The sequence below is a fragment of the Vanessa cardui genome, chromosome 18 (assembly GCF_905220365.1).
Source record: "Vanessa cardui chromosome 18, ilVanCard2.1, whole genome shotgun sequence".
Classification (NCBI taxonomy): Eukaryota; Metazoa; Arthropoda; class Insecta; order Lepidoptera; family Nymphalidae; genus Vanessa; species Vanessa cardui.
The window spans coordinates 8,379,092-8,406,946 of NC_061140.1; the positions used below are offsets into that span (position 1 = coordinate 8,379,092).

At 34.1% G+C, this 27,855-nt stretch overlaps 1 protein-coding gene across 1 annotated transcript; it reads left to right on the forward strand.

Annotated features, from left to right (window-relative positions):
* The first annotated feature begins 348 nt into the window (after window positions 1–348).
* On the forward strand, window positions 349–26,664 carry LOC124537216 (cAMP-dependent protein kinase type II regulatory subunit). The gene is made up of 7 exons (XM_047113972.1): window positions 349–926; window positions 3,048–3,238; window positions 5,500–5,637; window positions 6,551–6,763; window positions 19,078–19,249; window positions 21,161–21,250; window positions 22,613–26,664. The coding sequence occupies exons 1-7, from the start codon at window positions 713–715 to the stop codon at window positions 22,741–22,743; spliced, it is 1,149 nt and encodes a 382-aa protein (XP_046969928.1). The 5' UTR covers window positions 349–712; the 3' UTR covers window positions 22,744–26,664.
* Window positions 26,665–27,855: the final 1,191 nt, after the last annotated feature.

Here is a 27,855-nt window from a genome sequence, read left to right on the forward strand (position 1 = left end):
TAACTTTAAATGTAAGCTCATAATACGACTGAATTTTCTACACAAATTTATTTTCTATCAAATTAAACATTTTTTTTTTGAGATTAATACATAAATAAAAGAAGTTTGTAAAATTTTTAAACAAAACATTAAAATATTACATAAAACAATCATAAGTATTACAAAAACAACGTATTATGCTAAAAAAAAATGTTTATCTTATTTTTTAATTCATTTAATATAGTTAATTAAGGATAAAGTTAATTTATGTAACAGCTATAAATTATGTATCTTTATCGTTTTTTTTTTTTCTTTTTGTGCATCTGTCCTTAGTCTATGCCTTTATAATTTTTATATGGCAATGCAAATTGAAAACTAGGCGACCGATTAGTAGTCTAGAGAAGTAGGGCAATCCAGATTTCGCCATTTTTACTTTTCAGTGAAAGGAGATTTTATAATTGTCAGGCTGGAGGGCGACGAATATTTTGAGAAAAGTGTGTCATTACATTTAACTATTCGTAGTCAGAATTATTTATTTTAAAAGTATCAGTTAATAGTGTGGTTTTGTTTATTACTAACGTTTGTATGTAGTGCTACTTCCCCATCGTAATATTGCTCGTTGGTGTGTCGCTTAGCTAATTCAATGGCTATGATATCAAAGTTTTAATTTGGTGAGTCGCTTGACGTTCCCTAAGGGGCATAGTAACGAAGAAGCAAAGCGACGCGGTTAGAGATGAGCAGGCCTCAAGGTGGACGGATCCAAGTCCCGGATGACCTCAGAGAAATCCTATTGGAATTCACCATAAGTTATTTATTGGAACAACCGGGAGACGTTATTAACTACGCGGTCGAGTTCTTCACGAGGTTACAGAATAACAGAACGACGACGATAGTGCGGGGCCCATCCGCAGGCACTCCTGATGAATCTATAATATCAGATGAAGAAGGTACATTTTTCTCTATATCTCTCTATAATAATCTCCCCCGACCATACGACGTCGAAAGGTTAGTTAATGAGGCTGTTATAGTGTGATCATAATGTCATTTCCATATGAATGAACTGAATACTTAATTTTAAATACATACTCATGAAACTGTTGCAACAAGATACTATTTTATATAAACTATAAATTTTCTTGTACAATCTGTTGCACTATTGATTTTTCAGATTGTCTATACATGTGATACTCAATATACATTTTTGTGTTTAAAAACACACACATACTAATTGCATTTCACTTGAGAAACAAATTAACATTAGTTTTTGAGAATGAGAGAAGAGATTACCAGATACAACCTCAATCACTGTAGTAAACTATAAATACTAATGCAAACCACATTTAAACATGTTTTTCTTCCAAATCAATAATATTTCAAGACCAGAATTGATGTAGTCCTTTTATCACTTATGTGGTTATAAAATTATCATACATTTATCATATTATGTAGTTGATTGCTTTTAGATGCTATTGCAATATGGCTACATTTTATGCGATTGCCAAAATAAAATATGAAATAATGTTTAGAAATCGTTTTTTTTTTTGGCATAAGCTTTAAAATATTATTAATAGCACTTTTTTATATTAGTGATATATAATATTAATATTTAATAATGTAGTCACAAAATTGACTGATAATGACATAAACTTCTAAACAATAATAAAAATATTTTAAATTTCACAAACAAATATTATTTTAATATTTGTTATATGTCTTTTAACATCTATTTAATGTCTATTTTCTTACAAATTACTTCGAAAAACTATTCCGAATAATTGGCACCGTGCCACAAACAATTAGTTCAATGATATTTGGGTTTATACTGAAAATTGACATAAAATGTTGTTGCCAAATAGTCTTTCATTAATCTCTTGCCCAAAAATAATAATATAATTATTTGGATAGTCCAAGCTTGTGGATAAACAATAATTTTAATCAATAGTTGTTTTAAATTACTATTACAAAAACAGGTATAAAATTTAAACAAATCTCGAAGGTTTTTGATCTTGTTTTGTTATGATGTAGTGTTATCTTGCAATTTTTCTATTTTACTGTACGGTGATCTCATTTATTTGTTTATTTTCAAACACTTTGAAGTTTTGAGATTATAAGCTTAAATTTTTTTTCGTCCACAACTCACTTCAACGTGAGACGGAACAGGTGTGGCCTTTTGAAAATGTTACATACAATTACAAATAACAAGTGTTGACGTATAATGAAAATTACCAATAAACGGGCCTTGGAATTTAATTAAGTAAAAATCACTGTAAACAGATGTGAACTTTGATTATGTCATATTATATAACCAATATAAAGATGTGCTTTTGATTACTTATTGATTTTACATAGTGTGATTCACATATATGTTACGATAAATGAAATTAGTTACAATTTGGGAATAGAAAGGTATCAGCAAAGATTTCATACATGGTAACGAAGCACACATACTTTAGGCAGGCTGCCAGTGCAAATGTAAACAAATAAATCATAGTCTCAATGTTACTCTTCCATATCATATTCCATTTGTAAAGCTAACATTTTGATAAATCTTGTTTGTGACTGTTTCTAATTATCAAAAATTCACTAATTTCAATTCAATATTGACTTCATATGTGAATGTAATATTACCTTTTTAGAGGTGATACTTGGTTACAAAATTGTCAAGTGGAATATATAAAGACAAGACAAGACTCAGGGCTAGTGTAATTATGCAATAGCTGTATAATAGTTCACATCCTGTATTGCACTAAGTAGGTTACATAGGAACATGTTTTTTTAAAAATTTTAAATACACAGAACATGTTATTTGAAGAGTGATATTTCGTACCGAAAAATAATTAAATCAATTTATTATCTCTATTAACACAAGCTATAAATTACAAAAAGGAAATATATTAATACTTATTTAAACTGCAATTTCCATGTTACGTCTTACAATGCCAAGGTCGATTTTGGTCGTTACCATTGTGCTAGTAACTAGTGCAATTAAAATGAAATTAGTTTGTCTATTATTAGAAAGTGTTCCATATTTGAAATTCATTTCGCTTATGTGAGGTGTGTTTGTACAGAGCCGCCAGTGGCGCGCTTCAACAATCGACGTAAGTCGGTATTTGCTGAGACCTATGATCCAGAGGAGGATGATTCTGATGAGGGAGCACCGGCCGTGTTCCCGAAGTCGGACGCGCAACGCGCTCGTCTGGCCGAGGCAGTCCGTGGCATTTTGTTATTCCGTTCGCTCGATGCACAACAAATGCAGCAGGTTTGACATTACTTTATGTACATATTATAAAGCAGAGTTCTTATAAATACTCAAAATTAACTTTACCTATTTTTTTATCACTTCGTGTTATCAAAAATTCCGCCGTCATGCGTGTTCAGAAAATGTACTAGTTACACTACAACCATAAAGTAATAATAAATTATCATGAATCAATTGTAAAATTAGTAATATCAATATATTTAATCATCAAACAATCAATATAGAAGTATAAGCGGTCCGTGCCGTCTTCGCACGGGTGGATATAAGATTTTCTTATATTTTTTTTGTTATTTTCTTTTTATACTTACTAACCTTTACAAACGAATTTGTTCATCGTTTTTTTTTTTTTTATTTAAGTAACGTAATTTACTTTTACGGCAGTGAGATTATTTTTTATTTCTATGACTTATTAAATAGCCGATCGGAATTATTATAATTTTGGTCGATACTTCTATTAACTTTTTAAACATTTTCATCTATACCTTATGTCACTTAATTTTAAATACTTTTTTTATTTGTTAAGGTTGTCTTATCAGATAGCTCGGTTTTGTTTGTAAATATTATGTATGTCCGTGATTGTTTTTCTTTACTATATTTTTATGATATCAACTTCAAATGAGTGTCATCCAACGCATAAATGCATAATAGGTTTAATTACTTTAAAATTTTCACTAAAAAAATGAATTTTGTCGCTGTAAATTGTCAGTGCGTGCGGACCAAGCAATATATAACTTATTTCTAACTATTAACCCGCCCCGGCTTCGCACGGGTGCAATATTCATACTAAATATACTACAGAATTTGTTTATTTACGACATCTCATTACAAACTTCTAAAAATATCAATGTTTCCTTACTATATCGTCCATGTATTATATACAAAAACCTTCCTCTCGAATCACTCTATCTATTAAAAAAACCGCAATAAAATCCGTTGCGTAATTTTAAAGATTTAAGCATAGAAAAGGATATAGGGACAGAGAAAGTGACTTTGTTTTACACTATTATATTTATTTGTGACAAGGATGGATTCGAATCGATGTATTTCGTTTTAATATCATTCTTTTTTTCGTAAAAATGGTACAAGTTTGTCTATTTGGTCAATCTATCGTTCTAGTTAGCTTGTGATGACGGTTGACGAGCATTGACAAATGGCAATGTAGTTTATTCGCTCGCACTTCACTTTAAATTATGACGAACGATCACAGCCATAGAACCATAGAGAGAAAACAATAATGGCGTCCACTACGTGCCATTACGGTGTCCATCATATATAATCTGAGAAAGGACATATGTAAATCTTTATTATTTTTTCCATTCATTCATTTAAAGTTGAATTTTCTATTAATATTTTTCCTTTTTTATTTGCAATTGTTTTTTATCTGAGATATTAATAATGGTTATATTAACAATAATGGCGTCCACTACGTGCCATTACGGTATCCATCATATATAATCTGAGAAAGGACATATCATTATTACTTTTTTCCATTCATTTATTTGAAGTAGAATTTTCTCTTAATATTTTTCCTTTTTTTTATTTGCAATTGTTTTTTTATCTGAGATATTAATAATCGTTATGCTAACACGTCACCCTAAACTGGAGGATGGCAATACTTTTCGAACTAAAAATGTCGGTTTTCGCTTGGGTTCATGTTCATCGCGCCCGTTGAGAATAGGGCTCAGTGTAATCATGTATGAACAACTTTTGCATGCATAATGTAGGTGTAGTTATCGACGTAAGGTGAAGCGAATATGTGTGTTCATTTTAAATTAACGAAAACGTGTCACTAAGTTTTCCTTAATCCTTCGAAATTATTTACTCTAAAACACTTACCTTGATCGGGTAATATGAATTTTGTGTTTTATTTATTCGCACTTGAAATTGAATTTAACATATCTTTTTATATGATGGCGATTTAGGTTCAGAAAGAGACTTGCTTTGTTAAGTTCAAACTTTTATTAATTATGATATTATTTAAATAGTAAATTGAAAGAAAAAAAAAAGATTTTTGATTTTGAAAACTAATATGCTTTTAAACCTCTAACGGTTCTTAGTTAAACACAGATTTCTAGCATTCGTTCATCATTGGTTTAACATTCGAAAGAAAAAGACCTCAACGCTTATTATTATTTAATTTAAGGGATGATTATCCATTAAAAAACAGTAATGGGTAAAGCAACAACCAAAAACGTCAAATAAATAAAGATTTTTAGTTATATAACACGAATAAAAATGTATATATTTGTATAAATTGTTAGGTACTAGATGCGATGTTTGAGAAGCGCTCAGTGCCCGGCGAGTACGTTATTCGACAAGGCGACGACGGCGACAATTTCTACGTCATCGAGAATGGAGTGTTCGACGTACTAGTTACCGGGGACGATGGCGTTGAAAAGGTACATTATTCAGTTTATTTTTAGTGAGAAGCTCCTGGTACTTTGAACTTATATGAAATAATATATAGATTATATATTTAATTATTTGAATAGGAACTCTTTTGTTAAATATACTTTTTCTGGAATCATATTGTACTTTAAAATAAATTTAATATAACCAAAACATTCCATGAAATATTAGTATATGTGATAATAATCCCTACGTATACAAATATAATATACGATGGATGTATATTATTTACAAAATTAAGAATAATCGAATTCTGGAAGGAACAACAACTAGGAAAGCCTGTTAGGCCTCTAGTACTGCGCCTGATCATTCACAAGTCGCTTCTCATTGGACCAAATGTGAGGGCATCGTGCCTGTATTTAAAGTAACAGCCTGTAAATTCCCACTGCTGGGCTAAAGGCCTCCTCTCCCTTTGAGGAGAAGGTTTGGAACATATTCCATCACGCTGTTCTAATGCGGGTTGGTGGAATACACATGTGGCAGAATTTCAATGAAATTTGTCACATGCAGGTTTCCTCGCGATGTTTTCCTTCACCTCTGAGCACGAGATGAATTATAAAGACAAATTAAGCACATGAATCAGCGGTGCTTGCCTGGGTTTGAACCCGCAATCATCGGTTAAGATGCGCGTGTTCTAACCACTGGGCCATCTCGACTCTGCCTGTATTTGTCGCCGGCTTCAACTCGACTTGTCTGTAAAATTAAGCAATCTTTGCAAATGTATGCGAAACGAACGGAGACTGATCAGACGCGGGCTGATGACTACGTGCCCTTAGAGGTGCAGGTCATTGTGAGTCTATGTACCCTTAGAGGTGCAGGTCATTGTGAGTCTATGTACCCTTAGAGGTGCAGGTCATTGCAAGCGAGGGTGAGTAGTAAGTAAGGGGGGTGGTCGTGTCGCAGGCGGTGCACACGTACGAGGGTTCGGGCTCGTTCGGCGAGCTGGCGCTGATGTACAACATGCCGCGCGCGGCGTCCGTGCGCGCGCAGTCGGCCGGCGCGCTGTGGGCCATGGACCGCCACACCTTCCGCCGGATCCTGCTCAAGAGCGCCTTCAAGAAGCGCAAGCTCTACGAGGAGCTTCTCGACAAGGTGCCCATGCTGAAGGCGCTCCAGGTATGACGTCACCCACCTCTATAGCCTATATAGCCTATACTGTATTTGTAAGGATTCCTTCCAGTCGGTACTAAAATATACTGTTAAATTATACCATAGTAATCAATGATATAGTCGAGAACAATGATGTTGAAATAAACAGATATGTTATTAATGCGCAAAAAGTGATGACTAGAAAACGTCCTAATTGTGACGTTTGCCTTTAGTCGTTTGATTTAGTAATACGTTTTGCATAATTAAAACATCTAATTATCCCTTTTACTTATTGTTTTTTATCAAGCTATCCTTTTTACTTTTAACGAAATGTAAAAATAAACTAAAATAAACGGTCCCCGGCGCGGCACACTTTTTTATGTTCCTTAGTATATAACATATCTGTTATTCTATTCTATTAGAATATCATTGGTCGAGAATCTATAAGTTATGAAACATCTTAAGTAGTTCTTCTTCAGTGCAATACGATTATTCGCTGCGTTTCGATATTCAAGTAAGTAATTATATGCCATGCGCATACAACGCCGGTTGTGTCAACGCCAAACCAAAGTTGTATTAAGTAATACAATCTAACGGTGACTGGTGAATCGTAGTGGCGAAACGCATCGCTAAGGATCTACATATGTAAGGCGATTGCAAGAAATTTTATTGTGACGGACAAACGCTTTTGCCAACTCTTTTAAAATGGAAATGCTGGAGAGATGTTGTAAGATTTTAAAATGATTTTGTGTTTGACTACAGTAACAGCCAATAAATTTCCCACTGCTGGGCTAAAGCCTCCGCTCCCACTAAGGAGAAGGTTTGGAACGTATTCCCCCACGCTTTTCCAATGCGGGTTGATGGAATGCACATGTGGCAGAATTTCGATGAAATTAGACACATGCAGGTTTCCTCACGATATTTTCCTTCACCGCCGAGCATGAGATGAATTATAAACACAATTAAGCACATATATATAGCGGTGCTTGCCTGGGCTTGAACCCGCAATCATCGTTTAAGATGAACGCGTTCTAACCACTAAGCCATCTCAGCTACTAATTATTTCAATATAATACAATTATACCACGGATTAATTTTAATTTATATTGTTATTTCACTAAGAATACTATTGTTAATTATAGTTCTTTGCTATACGAAACTAAGAGCGCTTTGATTGACTGATTTAAAGTATCTAGTTTAGCCGATAAGACGAACTTAGGATTAAAAAGAAACGAAGGATTGTTTACTGTGTTCGAAATTCAAATTGATTTATTTGAATGCGCCTTACAGTAGTCGTATATGATATGTAACATTGTCATCTCCCCTTGCTAATAAGCGATATTAATATATCCTCTCGTGAAATAAGTTAGTACAAACTGACGTCACAACTATAGGACCGCCATTAGTCAAATCGAATAGCGAGCTTCCCCGACTTCCTGTTACACACTTTACACACTTCCGTCCCCTTTCACGATCACTCAATAGATTTCAGGAAAGTGAAAAATAAACGTAGAAGTAAAATGATTAAAAGTATACACGTATACTCTTTTCCAACCATAACAGGAAAAAAGACACATAAACAAAAGCTTGATTAATCTATGATATTCACTGAGTGCACTATGGCCTTTGAACTGTTCTCGGAAGTTTTGGAAGTAAAATTTAAGTGAAAATAAGTAGTAAAGTATAAATAAAGATATCTTAATCATAAACTCTTACTAGTGCACAATATAGCTGAGTTGTTTTGTTAGCAAATCGTATGAAATACGTGAATGTAAGATTTGTTTATCTTATTTCCTATTTTCATTGGAATAGCCTATATAGCTCTCTCTTTCTATATGATATCTTCTCTCTCGTGTCGATTCTCGGCTACGTGGCAAGAAGAGTGTAAGAAATTTCACTATTCAATTTTGGAAAGGGTATAAAAAAATGTTCGAAAATTTTCGAATTTCAAACACAAGGACCGAACACAAACACTATTTTCAATGAAACGATATTGAGCCAAATGTCACAGAATGTGTACGTTGAAATTTCGACGTGACTAAAATTAGCCCGTGATATTGAGAATGATGAAATTCCGCCCAATTGTAATGTCGCGAAATTTTAATACAACTGCTTCGACAATAAACTCAAACTCAAATTCCTTTATTCAATATAAAAGCATTACACTTACTTATTGATTGTCAAATAAACACTACCACCGGTTCGGAAAAAGGAACACCCTGACCTGAGAAGAACCGGCGAAAGAAACTCAGCGGGTCTTTTTTTTCTGTTATTTTTTTTTTGTCAAATTTATAAGGTACATAGTAGTATATGATTAGAAATAGCCAGGAGGTGATCGTTTCATTCCCAAGGTGTGCTATCAAACATAAACTCGCTAATTGTATAGTAACCTTTTGCACACAAGCGTTCCTTAACAATTTTTTTAAATTTGGCAACAGAAGCATTTTGAACGCTTTCTGGGATCCTGTTGTAGAAGCGTATACATTGTACCCACAAAAGAAGTCAGTAACTACTGACTCTATGCAGTCGAGTAACAGGAGTAACAAGATTGTGTTTGTTCCTTAAACACGTTATATGGTCACTTGTCTACATCCGCGCGGTTGCGCCCACGCTGAGCCTTACTGCTGTGCCCTTGGGGTCACCCCTCAAGAAACACGAGAGACATATATTTCGAGATAATTAAGAAGCTCGTAGAGTTATATATACGACGTTAAAGAAATTATTTTTCAAATACACGAAGCTAATTATTTTTGGGGATCAGTTCGCCGGTAATTATTTTTATTGCATATGATCTGCATACTGGAAAATATCCCGTAAATGTTATATTCAAACCTTATATATGCATACCATAGAGTTGTAATTTGCATGTTTTTTATATTAAGACTGTTATGAAACATTCAGACACATTGAAATAACGTAAGAGCGAAATGTAAAGATTCACTAAAGTCACGATCAAATTGTCTATGGAGATACGATTATCTCTATATATATATATACGAAGAATAAAAACAAATGATGTTATAGACGGCTATCTTTTCTCAATCGATGGGCTATCTAATGCAACACTTCTTACTTTAATCCTAATCCCATGTATACACATTACGTTATACATAGCGAGATGGAAAAATAATCTAGTAACTGATAGAAATATCACATAGTTTATAATCATACTAATAACGGGAAAAACAGATGTAATGAGGACGATAGAACACAAATTATAAATGTTGCAAAAAAAAGTAGGGGCGGCAAAAATTGAATAGCCTACTAGCGGCAGATTTGTAAATCCGCCACTGTTTAATCCACAATAAACCCAATTATACCAATGAATCAGTAAAGATTATCATGTCAGAGGAGATTTAAGCCCAGCAGTGGTTAAAGACTTAAACTCTACTTTTTTTTACAACAAATAATTAACAATATTGGCACAAGTGTCGTTTTAATAGCCATCTTAATTTCGAATGCGTCATACTTTAAGACAATTAGTATAATTTTCCAGTATTCGTGAATGAGTAATCGTTGAGAAATCTACACTCATTACAAAGAGAATACCTTTCTCACGTGACCGAGTTATATCGTCGGCACTTCCGAAAATACGCGTGGCCGGTTTTAAAAAACTTAACATCAATCAATACACACGTTTTCCGTGTAAATGCTTACGTTATAACGGCCGCTTTTGTACGTCAACGGTTTTCAAACGAGCTGCAGACTTGTTTCGCTCGAACATGACACGTAGTATAACAGAAAACACAAAAAATATCAAATAAAAATAGTAGTATTTTCTTTCACATAGACTCTTTGTCTTAACAGAAGATTGCGAGTTTGATACCCTGATGACCAATGAGTTTTTACGTAAATTATCAATCACTGGTGGTGATACCTTCATATGAAATGTTCGTAAGGAATCATACATGTAGTCAATTCAAATCTAGCACGTGTAAAAACATGCAGTATCGTAGCGGTCCAAATTCTCATCTCTCAATGAAAGAGGCCTTGTCCCAGCTGTGAAAACAGTTGTGTAAACTAGGCTTAGGACATTTACAGGCTGTTAATTATTTTTAGCAAGCAAGTCTGTGTTTTTATTTTCGTAAAAGAAGGAAGATTTTTTTAAATTGTTTCTTTAGACTTCCGTCATTAAGCGATTTGTTTTGTTTTTGGTTAGGCAAAGGACATTTTTTTTATTAATCTCATTTAATTTTGAAGAAAAAAAATGTTGTCGGTTATTTTTTGGATAAACTTTGTAATATACAAATGCGAAAATGATTATCTGTCTGTACAGTTTCAAGGTCAAAAGATTTTTATTAAATGTTGTATAAATCAAGCTTTAATCCCAAGAAAGGACTTAGACTACTTTTTATACTGACAACCAACCTCTAAAATGCGAGTTAATACGCATCAACTAGCGTTACATTACTTTATGGCAATTTCAAGTTAAATTTGCCGTCGTAATTTTTTTCATCTATAACTTCTAGTCTTCTTTGCTTGTCGCCTTAAATTTTTAAGAAACGTGTCAATTTTATACAGGACAAATTTATTTATATTTATAGTTAGTGTATTACTGTTTGCACTGAAGTCATACATACTATAACCTTCGACAACAGGGACTATCTAATGCAAAAAGAATTACTCTAATCGGATAGCTAGTTATTACTGGCGCGTTAAGACTTAAAAAATCTAGTTTTATAAATAAAAATTGTATTAACTTGTTGGAATAACACTTTGAATCAACCAAACAAACTTATAATTGGATTATGACAGTTGTATTATAATACGGATAACTTTGGATTATGACAGTTGTATTAAAATAACAGTCACTTGGTGGTAGGGTTTTGTGCTAGCCCGTCTGGGTAGGTACCGCCAAATATTAGTACTCAGTATTGTTGTGTTCCAGTTTGAAGGGTGAGTGAGCCAGTGTAACTACAGGCACAAGGGACATAACATCTTCCCAAGGTTGGTGGCACATTGACGATGTAAGGAATAGTTAATATTCCTTACAGCGTCATTGTATATGGGTGATAGTGACCATTTGCCATCAGGTGGCCCATATGCTCGTCAGCCAACCAATACCATAAAAAAGAAAAAAAAACATACTGTTATTATCAGATTTAATATATATTTTTTTCTGTTTCATTCCTACAATTTGGAATGAAACAGACTGAAGACAATTACTACTTAAACATTCAAAGCTAAAGTTTTCGCTCCCGTGAGAGCGCTCGGAGACCATCCCGAAAGTAGGGCGATCTCCAAGTGATACAGACAGAAAAATTCCAATTTAACTAAATTGACATTCAACGTAAGTGCTCCATACGAGCGATGTTAATTCTAAGAAACAAACTTTCTATACCGTTTATTTTATTACAGCTAATATCAGTTTAGGTAATTCATATTTTATTTATTTATGCCGCTAGCAAAATAGTTTGCGATGTTTTGTTACATCGAGAACGATATGAATTATAAACGTAATTGAAGCCCAAGTAAACTGCTTGCTCGGATCTGATCTCGCGACCTTCGTCTAAGCTCCACGTGATCTGTTAGCCGAACTGACCCAGTATAACGTATCAAGCACATAATCATTGATAAAGGCTTATAAGATTTTTTTAAATAATAATAGCAATGCCTATTTTAATGTCATTACACTGGTAAATTCTGGGTATACCTCATAATAGGAACGAGAATGATAATAGATTTAGAATTAGACCTTGTGACTTTTCAACACTAGTCGGCCAGTAAACATATTTATGTATAAGATTAAATAAAGCGAGCGGGTGTTTATTAAATAAAGAATTCTGTGTATATTCGGAGGTGTGGTGATTCTTCCGAATTATCACTATCATTGTCAACGATTGTTGCTTGCTTTAAAAAATAAATCGGTACAAAAAATAACTCGTAACCAAATTAGTTAATAATTATATTACGTGTACAAACACACCCTGTTTAGGATTTATTATATAACGGACATAACGATATCGCAAATTTCAGATACACATGTACTTTATCAAATCAATCGTGATAATCTGAGTAATTGATGACGTCACGTATCGTCATATCAGAAGTTACGAAAACGTCTCCGGTGGCGAAATATATAACTTATCAACGAAATCTTTTAATTCAGATCAAAGACAAGATTAACCGGTCATATTATATTGTGGATAAAGTGTCGCAATATTGATCTAATTAAGGTCGCTTAGCTTTGAGTTAGCTGACAACTTCGAGCCAGATATATATGTACTTGTTTAAACAAGTTGTACGAGTTTATTTATTGATCTTATGTTATATACTGGGAGAGTGGTTATCGCCCGTGGCTCGCGTATTATATTTGCGAGTTTTACGTAGATAAATGGTTTCAAAAAAATTTATCAAATTCAGACATACAGAACTTACTTTCACATTTGTATAGATCTACATAGATACATATATTTATGTACAAATGTTTTAGTCTATGTTAATTCTTATGATGCTATTTGATAACTTCTTTATTTATTAGCTTACATTAAAATAATTATTAAATGCTGGTAAGGTTAAAAGCAAAAGGGACATAACATCTCAGTTCTAAACGTTAGTGACACATTGGCTATCTAAGGATATTTTTACAGTGCCAATGTCTATCTGCGGTGGTGACCACTTACCGTCAGATAGCCCATTTTGCCGTCTGCTTACTGTGTCATAAAAAAGCACTTATCTATCTATCAATTTGTACTTTCAGAGTAATCAACCTTTCACCCTTACTCGGGCTAACTTTATTTCCCATCTGGAAGATTAAATCGTTCCAAATTTAGATAGAGTTTACCGCATTTACTTTCCATTATAATAATAACCAATATAAATAAGATTTCTTATAATTCTTACCTAAACAGGATCAAATAGGTAAATGTGTTAAATAAAATATTGCAAAGAGGTTGTATATGTCACATTAAAGTGTTGGTAATTTAAAAAAAAAAAAGAATCATAGCTGAAGTTTAATTACGTCCAGTGAGGCGAGCAACGGCTAGAATTCTATAAGTAAAAGGTTTATTAGCTTTTTAAATAGGGCGCCAGTCGGCCGAAGTGGTTTGAGTATCGGCTGCTACGTTTGCGGGATTGAATACCTCTAATGAAAATTGCACTGAAGATATTTGACATTGGAGATTGCGTTTATAAAAGTACATAAATAATTCGCTTAATGATTTGTTTATTAAGTCTTCTCCGCGGAGAAGATGTAGAGCCTATTTGACTACGCTGCTCTAATTTAAGAATAGCGTAAGACACATGCGGGTTTCTTTGCGATATGTCCCTTCTTCGTTTAAAAATATAACTAGTTGGTGATCATCCAGATTTAAATCTTTGTTTAAGATTTCCTGGGATGGGTTTAGACTTTATTTATTATAATAATGGTAATGTTTATTAAGAAAGATTGAGCTAGTTTTGTCTCAGTATTATTCAATCTCATTTGATAGTTAATTTCTGTAGCGCAACTTGGAAAAAAAATAGTTACTTAAACCTTGTTAGTGATGAACATAGTTCAAGAAAATCGACATCAAAGATTTGATAGAATTGGCCCCAAGTTCGTTGACCCTAGACAAATGTATCGCGTGCTCGGCTAGGCTATACTTATAAACACCTAGTAATTACTATAATTTCTTCTTTATTACTACATTTTAATTATTATCTGTAATTAAGTACCAATACTCACTCGGCACTGTTAGTTGTCAAATGCAAACTCAAATTCCTTTATTCAACATAGAAGCGTTACACTTACTTATTGATGGTCAAATTAACCAAAATCACCGGTTCGGAAAAAGGAACACCTGCCCTGAAAAGAACCGGCTAAAGAAACTCAGCGGGTCTTTTTTTGTCAAATTAATTAGATACATAATTGTATATGAATAGAAACAGCCAGGAGGCAATCGTTTCATTCCCAAGGTGTGCTATCAAACATAAACTCGCTAATTGTATTTTAATACTAACGCGTTCCTTAATTTTTTTTTTTAATTTATCAACAGAAGCATTTTGAACGCTTTCTGGGATCCTGTTGTAAAAGCGTATAAATGTTGTATAAGTGTATGTAATAATTTAAAGGCAAATAGTTCCTAACTTAAAACAACACTGTTTTAAATCACTAGGTTATTAATTCGTGTACGTTTTATTTATTGAAGACAAATCGCACTTTCTTCGTATTATTCACCTTTTAAGTTTGATACTTGCATGCTTCTGTCATTATTAATTATTATAACATACATTACATGGCCTAGAGACCTTTTCGCCGCAGCCTACCTCACGACATAGATGAACGAAAAGTAGGACACCATGTACAATATTCATTATCACTAATCAATAATACAAAATACGGACTACTTACCCTACTACTATAAAATTGACGTTAGGACTAGTTCTACTTAACTCTGAATATTTTCCACAACTGCACTGTTTAACATTTTTATATTGAGAGATCTGATGAATATCTGTATGAGGACTTACGTCTTAAGTTTAAAGACAAACTACCTTCATTTATCTAGTTTTTAAAAAGTTTAGGAGCTGAGATGGCCCAGTGGTTAGAACGCGTGCATCTTAACCGATGATTGCGGGTTCAACCCAGGCAAGCAACACTATATATATGTGCTTAATTTGTGTTTAAAATTCATCTCGTGCTCGGCGGTGAAGGAAAACATCGTGAGGAAACCTGCATGTGTCTAATTTCGTCGAAATTCTGTGCATTTCACCAACCCACATTGGAACAGCGTGTTGGAATATGTTCCAAACCCTTTCCTTAATGGAAGAGGAGGCCTTATCTCAGCAGTGGGAAATGTACTTTCCTTTTTTTCAAAAGTAGTTAAATAGTATCTCTGTTACCGTACTGACCTGTATCTTGACCTATCCCTGAAATTTGTAATACCTATATGCCTAGTCAAGCGTTACGTTCACGGTTAAATGTCAGAGTTTCAACTCACGTAGCCGCCTAGAATAAGCGAGCAGGCTTTAAATAAGCGATCCCAGTGAAATTACTGTGCATAGTTGAATTATTTTACATGCACCAAGTCCATATTGAATGTTGCAAATGTTTAAATATAACTAATATTTAAGCATTATAAAAAAGTAGACCGATTTCGATGGAAGTTGGTTTAAAGCAAGCTTGAAACCCAAGGAGGGCTTCATTGGGTTTCAAGCTTGCTTTAAACCAAGTTCCATCGAAATCGGTTCGATGTTTTGGCCAGGAAAGCGTAACAGATAGACGGACAGACAGACACTTTTTTTTTACTTTTTTTTATAATATTAATATAAATAAATGTCACAATTGAATACACGAGTATAAAAGTGTGTAAGGTTTTGTCAGAAATGTGTGGTGAATTATTTTAAGTTTTATCGTTTTTAATACTTGTTTATTGAACATAATGTTCCTGAGATTAGCCATAAATTTGTTTTCATTTTAATTATCAATATAATCCTTACTTGTAAGCGAATTTCTTAAAATTTCGATCGATAGATTCTACGAAACAGTGTCATTGCTAATCAATTCGCGCAGATCTCTACCACTTATATTGATCTTGGGATTATTTAAATTAATTCAAGTGTGTTCTACATAAGTGCAAAATAGAAATGTATATTTAAAAAAACAACTATCGTCTGTTTTAAATTAAGAACATGAATTAAATAAGTATTAAATCTGTAACTTCATATATTATAACAACAATATTTCGATATTATCGTCTGAAGTTATTCTGATAATTATTCGAACGTCCTTTATAAATTTACCACGACAATTTAAATTTATTTTTTTATCACCACAACAACTGGAAAAACTTCAAAACACAAACGTCATTGTAAACATGCTACGTGAAAAAGATAACAAGAGGTTGCTATTACGACACGGACATATTTAGACATATTCTGTAAGAACGAACGCGAAACTCACCGGATAACTCGATAGCGAATTGTCAGAAAGTGATTTGAGACTATAGTAATTATAAAACTGATGCAATGCTTATCGCTGTTAATCAGTTTCAAGTGAGTGAGTTATAACAGAATAACTCTCGCGCTGAGAAAGAAGTGTAAACACGGGCAGACGTCAGAGGGACCTTTGACCCCATCTCATTCATAATGTGCATAAGATAGGCAGATAATTCCAGCTCTTGTTATACAAATCCTACATTTCTTGAATAGCGCTTGTTAAATATGCAAAAATGCAAAATACAAAGGCGTATAGTCTATTTATGTAGTATCACTAACTGGCAGAGGTATCTCTGACGTCAGCGCCAAATGACATATGACGAGGCCAAGTTGTCGCCGACGTCATACGTGTGATAATAAACTACGAACTACTGAACATAACCCGAGCGTCCGTAAATCTATACAAAATATTGAAATTGATGAATTGGGTGACATGATTCATATATGAAAATAACAGCTCGTGAATGATCTCCTGGACAACGCTTGAAATGACAAATTTTTGGTACTTATTTCATCTCGTTAGTGATGTTCTCTCCCCACGAAAGTATTTAAAACGAAATTCAACAATTGATAACTCGTACTTGTCCGAATATGAACCTGCTATCTTCAATGTAGATCAATACCTTCCACTGGACTATCTCGGCTCTCAGTGTTGATAATTCACTTATTACAGATAAATTAATTATATTAAAAATATGGTATATAAATATGAAACAAATACCATAATAATTTATTTAGACATGTATTTATATTGCGAACTTTTTTTGCTCTTTTTCCAATTATTTTTATTAATAGCAATAACCTCTCAATGACTAACAAACAAAAAACAAAATAAAATCTGACAGACAGATTTAAAAGGCCCAGAACTTTGTCTTTGAATATTTAAATACAGATAGGTACTTGTGACAGTTTAGAAAATAATTTTACAGAAATTGTTAAGTTTGAAAATATGTATTTAAATAATACTCGTTGGCCAAACAGAAAATGACTGTATCGTTTGACCATATTTCAAAACAACATACCAAACCACCACACATGTAAATGTTTATTATTCAATGTATACATGTGTGCGTTGAAAAATAAACAGTGTTTCAACCTAATTTTTTTACGATCTCGCGGATATAATTATTTTTCTCTAATGATTATATTTGTCGTTAAATATCGACTTTTTGCATTTGTAATTTTAATGTGTGATTGAGAAATACTGATAAATGTTGCAAGGTTAATAAACATAAGGATAAATATTGCGTTTGCCACATTTTAAATTAAAAAATGTATGAATAACTTTATTTGAAATAAAACTACATCGAATTGTTTCAACGTCGATCTTTTTTTTTGACGCTATATTATATTAAGATAAATATGTATATTAAGTTTTTCGGAACTATGTATATACTTGGAGATAGGGCTTTGTGCGAGCCTGCCTGGGTAGTTACCACCCAGTCATCAGTTATTCTACCGCTAAATAACAGTACTCAGTATTGTGTTCCGGTTTGAAGGGTGAATGAGCCGTGTTACTACAGGCACATGGGACATAACATCTTAGTTCCCAAGGTTGGTGGCACATTGACGATGTAAAGAATAGTTAATATTTCTTACAACGTAAAAAAAATGTTCATATACGCGATCAACAGTAGAGTGAACTGACTCTAATAGTCACGTAAGAAAAAGGCGTTCTCTCGTTATGCTCCTACTTGACCTTACCATCTTTATCTCTCTCTCTCTCTCTCTCTGTCTTTCCAATGCGAACGGTTTCATATAATATATTTATACTTATTTTTGCCATTGTTTTAAATCACGCGGAATTTTTATTAAAAAAAAAAGAGTCATTGTTGTTTAATTACCCTAGAATTTTGTTAATTTATTTCAGTGTGTCTCTTATTTAGCTAACATACCTAATGTATATCGAAAGTAACTTGTTCCAGCCGGGTGTCCAATGTTACCTCTCGTGTCTGTCAATTTATCTATTTGAGATTTTAAATTAACATGGTTGTTTTTTTATTAAAGTTATTTTATAAGGGATATTTACCATGTTTTTTATTAGCAATACATCCGTAAATAATATCGAAATATAGAGCTCTACTAACAAAAAATACAAATCATGGTAAATATCCCGTATTAAATAACTATAAATATAAATATAAGACAACATCACATACATTACTCTGATCCCAATGTAAAGCAAAGTAGCTTAAGCACTTGTGTTATGGAAAATCAGAAGTAACGACGGTACCACAAACACCCAAACCCAAGACAACATAGAAAACTAATTGTAATCTACATCGACTCGGCCGGGAATCAAACCCGGGAACCAAATGGCGTACCCATGAAAATCGGTGTACACACCACTCGACCATGGTGGTCGTCAAAATATATCTATTGTTGTTGGTGTGGTGCTATAGCGTAATGTTTCTGGCCGTCAGCCGTACGAGCGCGCCAACCTCGCGGACGCGCTGCTGCCGCGCACGCTGATCGACTGCGAGCTGATCATCCGGCAGGGCGACACCGCCGACGGGATGTACTTCGTGGAGGACGGCTCCGTCAGCATCCGCATCGCGCGCGACGACGGCAACGAGCACGAGATCAAACGCCTCGGTGAGACTTTACACGTACTTGCACCCTCTGTCCCGTCCCAGAACTATCCTTAAGTCCTGGATTCAAAACCCCCGCTAACTGCCCTAGCATCCCATAAGGCTCCCCGATCCCTAGGTCCCAGATACAAAAGTTCCCTGCTTACTGCCGTTGCATCCCATAAGGCTCCCCGATGCCTAGGTCCGTATTCAAAAGCCCCCGCTAACTGCCCTTGCATCCCATAAGGCTCCCCTATCCCTAGGTCCCAGATACAAATGTTCCCTGATTACTGCCCTTGCATCCTATTATGCTCCCCGATCGATCCCTAGGTCGCAGATTCAAATGCCCCCCGTTTACTGCCCTTGCATCCCATAAGGCTTCCCGAACCCTAGGCCCCGGATTCAAATGCCCCCTGATTACTTCCCTTGCATCCCGTAAGGCTCCCCGATCCCTAGGTCCCAGATTCAAATGCTCCCTGTTTACTGCCCTAGCATCCCATTAGGCTCCCCGATCGATCCCTAGGTCCCAGATTCAAATGCCGCTTGTTTAATGTCCTTTCATCCCTTAAGGCTCCCCGATCCCTAGGTCCCGGATTCAAATGCCTCCTTTTTACTGCCTTTGCATCCATTAGGCTCCCCGAACCCTAGGTCCCGGATTCGAATGCCCCCCCGATTACTGCCCTTGCATCCTATTAGGTTCCCCGATCGATCCCTAGGTCCCACATTCAAATGCCCCCTGATTACTGCCCTTGCATCCTAAATGAAAAAGAAAATTGGTATGTGAAAATGATTAAGTTAACTTAGCATCACTAAAAATGTCTGTTTGTAAAATACCATACAAAACGATGTATTTTTTTATCAGACGATATCGATCTACGCCAACTTATAATTTGGTTTGGAATTTGCACGGTTCGTGCGGTCATAAGCTAAACGGTCCGTTTCATTAGAAGTTATGTTGAAAGTAAACAATGGAATATAGCGATAAGGTTACCGTTCAAAGTTAAGTTTAGCGATAAATGGAAGTGATTCATCAATTTCTCGTTCGTTATTTGTAATTAAATAACAAACATAATAGTTACATATTTCTATGTTACATAATATGTCATATAATTTAGCTTATACTATATGAAGAAGCTTAGCTATTATAGATGTACAAATCATTGTAAAGAATGATATCAAAATAGTTTATAGGCTGTTTTTTTTTTAGAAATAAATGTTTTTAAAACGAAATACAACTGCTTCATAAGCTATAAATAAATTATCCGATACATATAGATAGCTCGAAGCGTGATCTTTGACCTTTTCGTTTGATGCATATTATAATATTCACCCTCACCCTATATTCAATACCTGATAGTGCTTGATGGTAATACTCACAATATTCTCCCGTCAAACAAGCAGTACTTACTATCGTTATGTTCTAGGTATTTATTTTTTATTTATTTAATGTTATAAGTTGGCGGCCGAGCATATGGGCCACCTGATGGTAAGTGGTCACCATCACCCATAGACGCTGTAAGAAATATTAACTATTCCTTACATCGTCAATGCGCTACCAACCTTGGGAACTAAGATGCTATGTCTCTTGTGCCTGTAGTTACACTGGCTCACTCACCCTTCAAACCGAAACACAACAATACTGAGTACTGTTATTTGGCAAAAGAATAACTGATGAGTGGGTGTTACCTACCCAGACGGGCTAGCACAAAGCCCTACCACCATGAGGTATTAGGTTGAAAGGTAAGGCCAGTGCTATAAGCAGAAGGGACATAATATCTTAGTCAACAAGGTTGCCAGTACATTGGTACTATAAGGAATGGTTAATATTGCTACCAGCGCCAATGTATATACGCCATTGAAGACCAATAACTATCTACTAATCTCAAACAGATCAAAATTTATTTTAAATAATGAGTTACCGTCTTTATTGTTACAGGCAAAGGTGGATACTTTGGTGAACTGGCTCTCGTCACCCACAAGCCTCGTGCTGCTTCTGCGTATGCCGTTGGCCCCACCAAAGTCGCATGTAAGTTTACAATATTATAACATATACGTTATAATATAGTGGTTAGCAGTAATAGTTATGCATTGTCCCTCTGGTTACATAACTTACATAACTTATAACTTAAATTTGTTACCATCATAATATTCAGTGCGCTTGTAAGTTATATTTGCCGAAATGGCCTAGTAGTTAGAACATCAGCGTGCATGTTAACCGATGATTGTGGCTACAAACCCAGGCAAGCACCACCGAATATTAATGTGCGTAATTCATCTCGTGCTCGGCGGTGAAGGAAAACATCGTGAGGAAACCTGCATGTATCTTATTTCATGGAAATTCTGCCACATGTGTTCCACGAACCCGCATTGGAACTGCGTGGTGCAATATGTTCCAAAACTTCTCAAAGGGAGGGGAGGCCTTAGCCCAGCAGTGGGAATTGTTGTTTGTAAATTATAAACAACATCTCAAAGATAAACATAATCAGGAATGTCTTCTTGATTTTGTACGAAATATGATCGGCACTCTAGTTTTTCCAAAAATGTTTATTAGGGCGCAAGATAACAAAAAACTGCTTGTACGTGGGTGCTTGCATTCCTTAAGAATATTGAATATCTCTTATTTTTTTTAATATTCGTTGAAGTTCATTGAATGAAATAACAAGTGATAATTTCATAACACCAAGGGCGAAATACTTATAACGTAATGTTTTCTTAACGTTTTCGCACGTTCGTGACAGATGTTCGATACAAATACGATTTCAAATCACTCAATTATTAAATATAATACGTTAAAACTGTACTTGTTTTTAGTTTTACTACGAAAAGTAAAAAAATAACTATTTCCAATACAAGCATTAAGTCCATTTAAAGCAACTTTGTTTTATACTATGTAATGATGAAGGAAAACATGCAATATAACTTACATGTGTGGATATAATTTATCCCCAAGGTCAGCTTTTAACTCATATTGAAGATGCATAGTGTAATACACTATTACATTTTCAAAAAATAATTAGTCCCATTTCTGCACCTAACCCTAAAATTGGGACAGTAGTTCTTTGTGCGACCCCGTCTTGGTAGGTACCACCCACTCATCAGTTATTTTACCGCTAAATAACATTACTCAGTATTGTTGTGTTCCGGTTTGAAGGGTGAGTGAGCCAGTGTAACTACGGGCACAAGAGACATAACATCTTAGTTCCCAAGGTTGGCGCATTGACGATGTAAGGAATAGTTAATATTTCTTACAGCGTCATTGTCTATGGGTGATGGTGACCACTTACCATCATGTAAAAAAAAATTTAAAAAAACTTGTGCTTATTCAATGTGGGGTAGTATATATTTGTAAATATATCGAGTAATTAATAAATATGTCCTAATACTCCAGTCCTCGACGTGGAAACCTTCGAGCGTCTGCTGGGCCCGTGCATGGAGATAATGAAGCGCAACATCGACGACTACGAGGAGCAACTCGTTAAACTGTTTGGGGACAAGAGCAACCTGACCGACGTGCGATGAACGACCGGCCCCCCACCGAAGCCCCCCTTTGCCGTAATCACACCCCCTATTGCCTTTCGTGTTCAGTTCGTGGCTGGAAACCATACTCGTTTAAAACAATTCTTGCTCAAATTGTCAAAAAATATTTTTTCTTATGGCAATTATTTTGTTCAATAGCAATGGATTGTTTTATATAACAGGGTATTTAACTTTGTGGAAAATTTTATGGAATGTGATTTGTATTAATACCGGAAGGGATATTGGATGTAGTTGGAAAATTCAAGAAGTGATTATTCGATTTAATGGCAACATTTACTTAATATGGTTTTCAGCCGTTTAAAAGATGGATTACATCTAAAAGATGCTATGGTATCTCACTAAAGTTATTTATATCCTAGTTATTATTCGTTTAATAACTATACCATTATATTTTATTTTCGTTCTTTGTATATTCCTAAATATTTGAAGTTTGTGCCATGTTATTTTTTATTAATTAAAAATAAAGATTACGTTATTAAGGAAGGGGGGGAATAAATCTACCAGCGTCGGATAATATTGCATTGTAACAATAATACGCTTATTTTAGATAGATAAAATGCCTTAGTAGCTATGTAAATAATGATCCCACGCTTTGTCATCGATTGCACTGCTCGTTCGATGAAGACTAGAACTAATTCATTGAACTTTATTTTAACGTAGATGAGTCCATTTTAGACTGGCGCCTTTCGAATGATTTGCGTACAAGTTTGTGAAACTATGTAGTATTATCGAGCACTCGAATACAGCTCAGCTCATTACTGTTTAGTAAACGACTCGACGTCTCCATTGTAACGTAGTTCCTTGTAACGTTTTTTCACAAATGTTCAATTTGACTGAAATAATTTAAAAAAGGAATTTATCCTTTAAGTGTCAAATGTCAGTTCGGTGACAGGGCGGGTGTCAAATCATGATAAGTATGTACTGGGAAGATGGCATTTAGTCTTTAAATTAAAAAAAAAAAAGATGTTTTAGTAGTGGGACGACAATGCAATACTACACGGCGCTGTATCCTGTCTTATATTAGGATAATCTCTGCTACCGCCATTTTCTATTTTTTAAGATTGTTCGTTACACCTAACACTGGCTTGAAATCATAAAAAAAAAAATATAATATTAAATTAGGTAAAGTTTCATTTTATCGGTGATTAGATTAAATCTTCTCGCTAACTAATTAATTTATTTATTTTATTAATTTAAATAAAATGTTTCTATATTTATGTATATTGAGAATGTTATATTACAATCAGTTAGTGAATGCCAAATTAATTAATATTTACGAGAGTGTAAACAGTACAGGACGATGAGAATTTACAATGAGGCATATTGTAAAGAGCAAATTGGGATGTAGTCGTTGCGTTGCCGACGAATTCATTTTTTTTTATTTAATTTAATTATTATTTTTATATAGACCGTTGTGTGTATATTTTAAATGAGAGGTTTGTTTATGTTGTCTATTTGAAATATTACGTTTATAAAATATTCTTTATTGTCATTTCCTCGTCCTATTTTAGTAAATAGATCTGAGGTTTGTTATGATTGTAACACCGTACAGAGAAGCGTGCGAACTGAAACGAGCCCGCATTGTCTCTTCACGATGATACTCCCTCGTTGCGTGTGTATGACCATGAGTTATGCAACCTCCTCGGTCGGATCTCCTCGGTCCGGCCGAACGGAGCCGAGCCCGTGTTACCTCCGCCATGTCGAGTGCGCGCCATATCCCAACCCTCAGGTGTAGCGCCCCAGTATTATTTCAATTCCTGCCTTCATTTGTAAATCCAGCCAAAGTAGTTGAATACATAAATCATATGTAGCACTAAATATGTAAGTCTATATTTACATGTAGTAGTTAGTTTTTGTCACTTCTTATTGTAATTTAAATATTTGTAGATTAGGAAATTAATGGAGTATAGACAGATCCTGAGGGGTGTCGTGTGTTGTGTTATATTACTATTTTTTTTTGACGTACAAAACGTGTACAAATTGTTTCAGTTGCCATAGAACATTATAATTGTTTAATTATATTAAAGTACGATGTCACGATACTTTTAATTTTAATGTGACGCCGCCCTACTGTCTCTATCGGAAGTTTCGTCTCCAGTACATAACGTCATATCGATTGATTCGTCCATAGTTCTCGATGCTTGCTTGTATACTAACAGTTTCAATGCGACAGGTTTGTGTTCCTCATACTTAGCTTATACATTCCCGAGTTGCTGATGTCAAAGTTTTATTAGAAAAATGATTTATTTTTGTTATCGAATTATAGTTTTAATTTATTTCGCAATAGAGGAAATCACTTAAAGTGCCTTCGTGAGCACATCCGGTTAATTTACAATTGAAACTGTCACTGTAGTACTCTATTGTAAATCTCGTGTTTTGACTCGCTCGTACTGCCCTCTACGTGGACTTGTGTGTATCGTGAGTTTGTTTAGTCCATTGCGAACCGGTCTCACAGACGAGTTAAATTAAAACGCCGTGTGATTTGAATATCGAGTATAACAAGATTGATTTGTCTGCGGATAAAATGTTCATTGAATATTTTACTAAAATTTAAAATTTTACCATACTTGATAATTTTTGCATTTCTGTTATACTCTGTATTCTTAGAGCTAGACTTTCGCTTTGTGTAAATAATGTGCGCCATGTTTTACTATATGTAACGAATGGAAATTAAATTTTTTTTTTTTTTAATTGTTTTGTTTCTATGTTTAATGTTCGTGTAAATTTCAAAATTTCTTAGTATTTTCTCATTATATTATAGCAATATATCTAAAAACATGGTGGACATTTCCAATGACCATATAATAATCAGCGGGTCTGATTACAACTTTTTAGAACAGATTTATTTATATTATTAAATATACAAATTGTATCTATTTATGCAATGAAATGTTTAACTTCCATACATCCAGATATAGTTATATTGGTTTTTGATGTGTGTGGATTGTGATTGAAAGTTATCTCTTCTGTAATACATTTTTGGGGTTGCCATCTATGAAAATATATCAGAATAGGATATCGGTGAATTTGTGAATTATATTTCTAACTCGGAAATCATATTCTTCCAAACTACATGATACTTTTAATAAAATATAGGATTATTCAAATTAAAGTAAATGACTACACATGGCAACCTAAGATAAGTTCGACGTTTGATATTTCCTTGTATGACGCTGTGTCTGTGTGTCCCCGATGTACTGAACCCAGTAGTTGTTAAATAGTATTGTGCAATAATTACTGTCATTTATGTCCTCTACGTGGATATCATGTTGAATCGTCAGTGTGAAATAAATTATAGATTAAAAATAAAAATAATAGCATAAGACGTAATATTTCTCTTTATACTGATGTTAATGTCCTAACGCATCAGCTAGGAGGCTTTAGGTACATATGTAATTGTAAATCCGTATGAATTATTTCGTTCGACTCGCACACAACGTTTTGATAGCACAAATGTTATGTTAAACTCGTGTGTCGAAGCGACTCAGCTCTGTTGTCTTCCAAAGGGACGCACAGAAGTGACGCCGAGCGCGGCCCACTCGGGCCGCGAGACAGCCTGGCAGTTTGGTGTAAAATTGAAATTCGATACGCTTAAACTTAGCGTAAATTTTTATAAATTACTAGTCATTGGTGTCTAATGTAGATTTGTAACCTGACAGCACATTGAATTCGAACGTTTCATTATTCTAAATTCATGTTAGCCGTAAGTTCGTCATACCTGTTCCACGATAAAGCATATCAGAGCGGTGCAGCCGCGTCCTCGGCACTCCCGCTGTACGTCTGGTAGCAAGTCTGACCGCCACTAGTACCGCTTTACCACGTCATGAGCTTACCCTGTACATTTATAAAAATTATGTATCGTAAAATGTTAGAAAACTGAATTATATTTGTTTGTAGATCTAATTGCTGTTTACTTTCACCTTCTCGTAACAAAACCAACTTTTATATACTAAAAAATATCCTATACATTACATTACAGAATAATAAATTTAAAAATAGAAACATCAATACGTCAAAATTAGAAAATTATAACTAAAATATACTGTAACTTGTTCATCTGTTATTTCTAGATCAGCTAATTTAATTGCAACTTGTTGGTAAAACTAGCTAAAACAGTTGCTAATAAAAACTAAGTATATGTGTGGTATGTATGGATAAATTGTCTCTGGTATAGAGTTTCGCTTATGAGAACGTGTATCTTGAGACCCTTGATTCAAATCAGAATCTGGCTCATATAAGACAGGATTTTTGAATCAATTAATTCTTAATACTACCCCAGTTCGGAAGTTAGAATTGTTGGAACACCCATGATTCTTAAAGCACAGATTAACAAAGTGCACCTGTGTTGACCACTAACCACAAATTTGTGCAATGTATCCCCTGCAGTATACCAGTCGCCTTGAAGTTTTGAATAATAAAGAATATAATTATTATATTTATTAACTGCTGTCTATATTTCCTCTACCTAATAAAATTAAAACATTAACATTTAAGCCTAAATATAATAAATTAAAAGCCTATATAGGATTTTAACTTGTATTATATTATAAAATATATAGCCGTAAAGTTTAGCAAAGGAAAAGAGGTAATTCCAACAATTTACAGTCTGATAACTAATCTGTTGCCTTCATTAACGAAAAGAAGCATTGATATATTATATACTTATCAATTAGAAAAAAACATCAACATACTGACATAACACCTATTTTAAGATCAGAATTATTTTTATACATAAAAATAAAAATCTAATTCAAAAGGTGCTTTATTTAAGTAGGCATGAAATTTTACAGATGCAAAAAACTTTATTTAGCATAATATCATTACACAGGTATGCATGAGTAAAATTGTCTGATATCTAATAATTTGTTAGAAACGGCCATATAAAATTTGGACTCATGAAAGTGCTATCAAGGATAGCAGTGTTTCAAAATTCTCTTAAGAGCCAAACTTAAACAAGAGATAATAAAGCTGAAAAAGAGAAAGTATTAAAATCTTATTAAAATCTTTCAAGAAAGTTGTCAAAAAATTAAACTCAGCCAAAAACTTTTAAGAAAAAGCTGAAGAGGTAGTTGTAGTATGTCATACGGCATACCA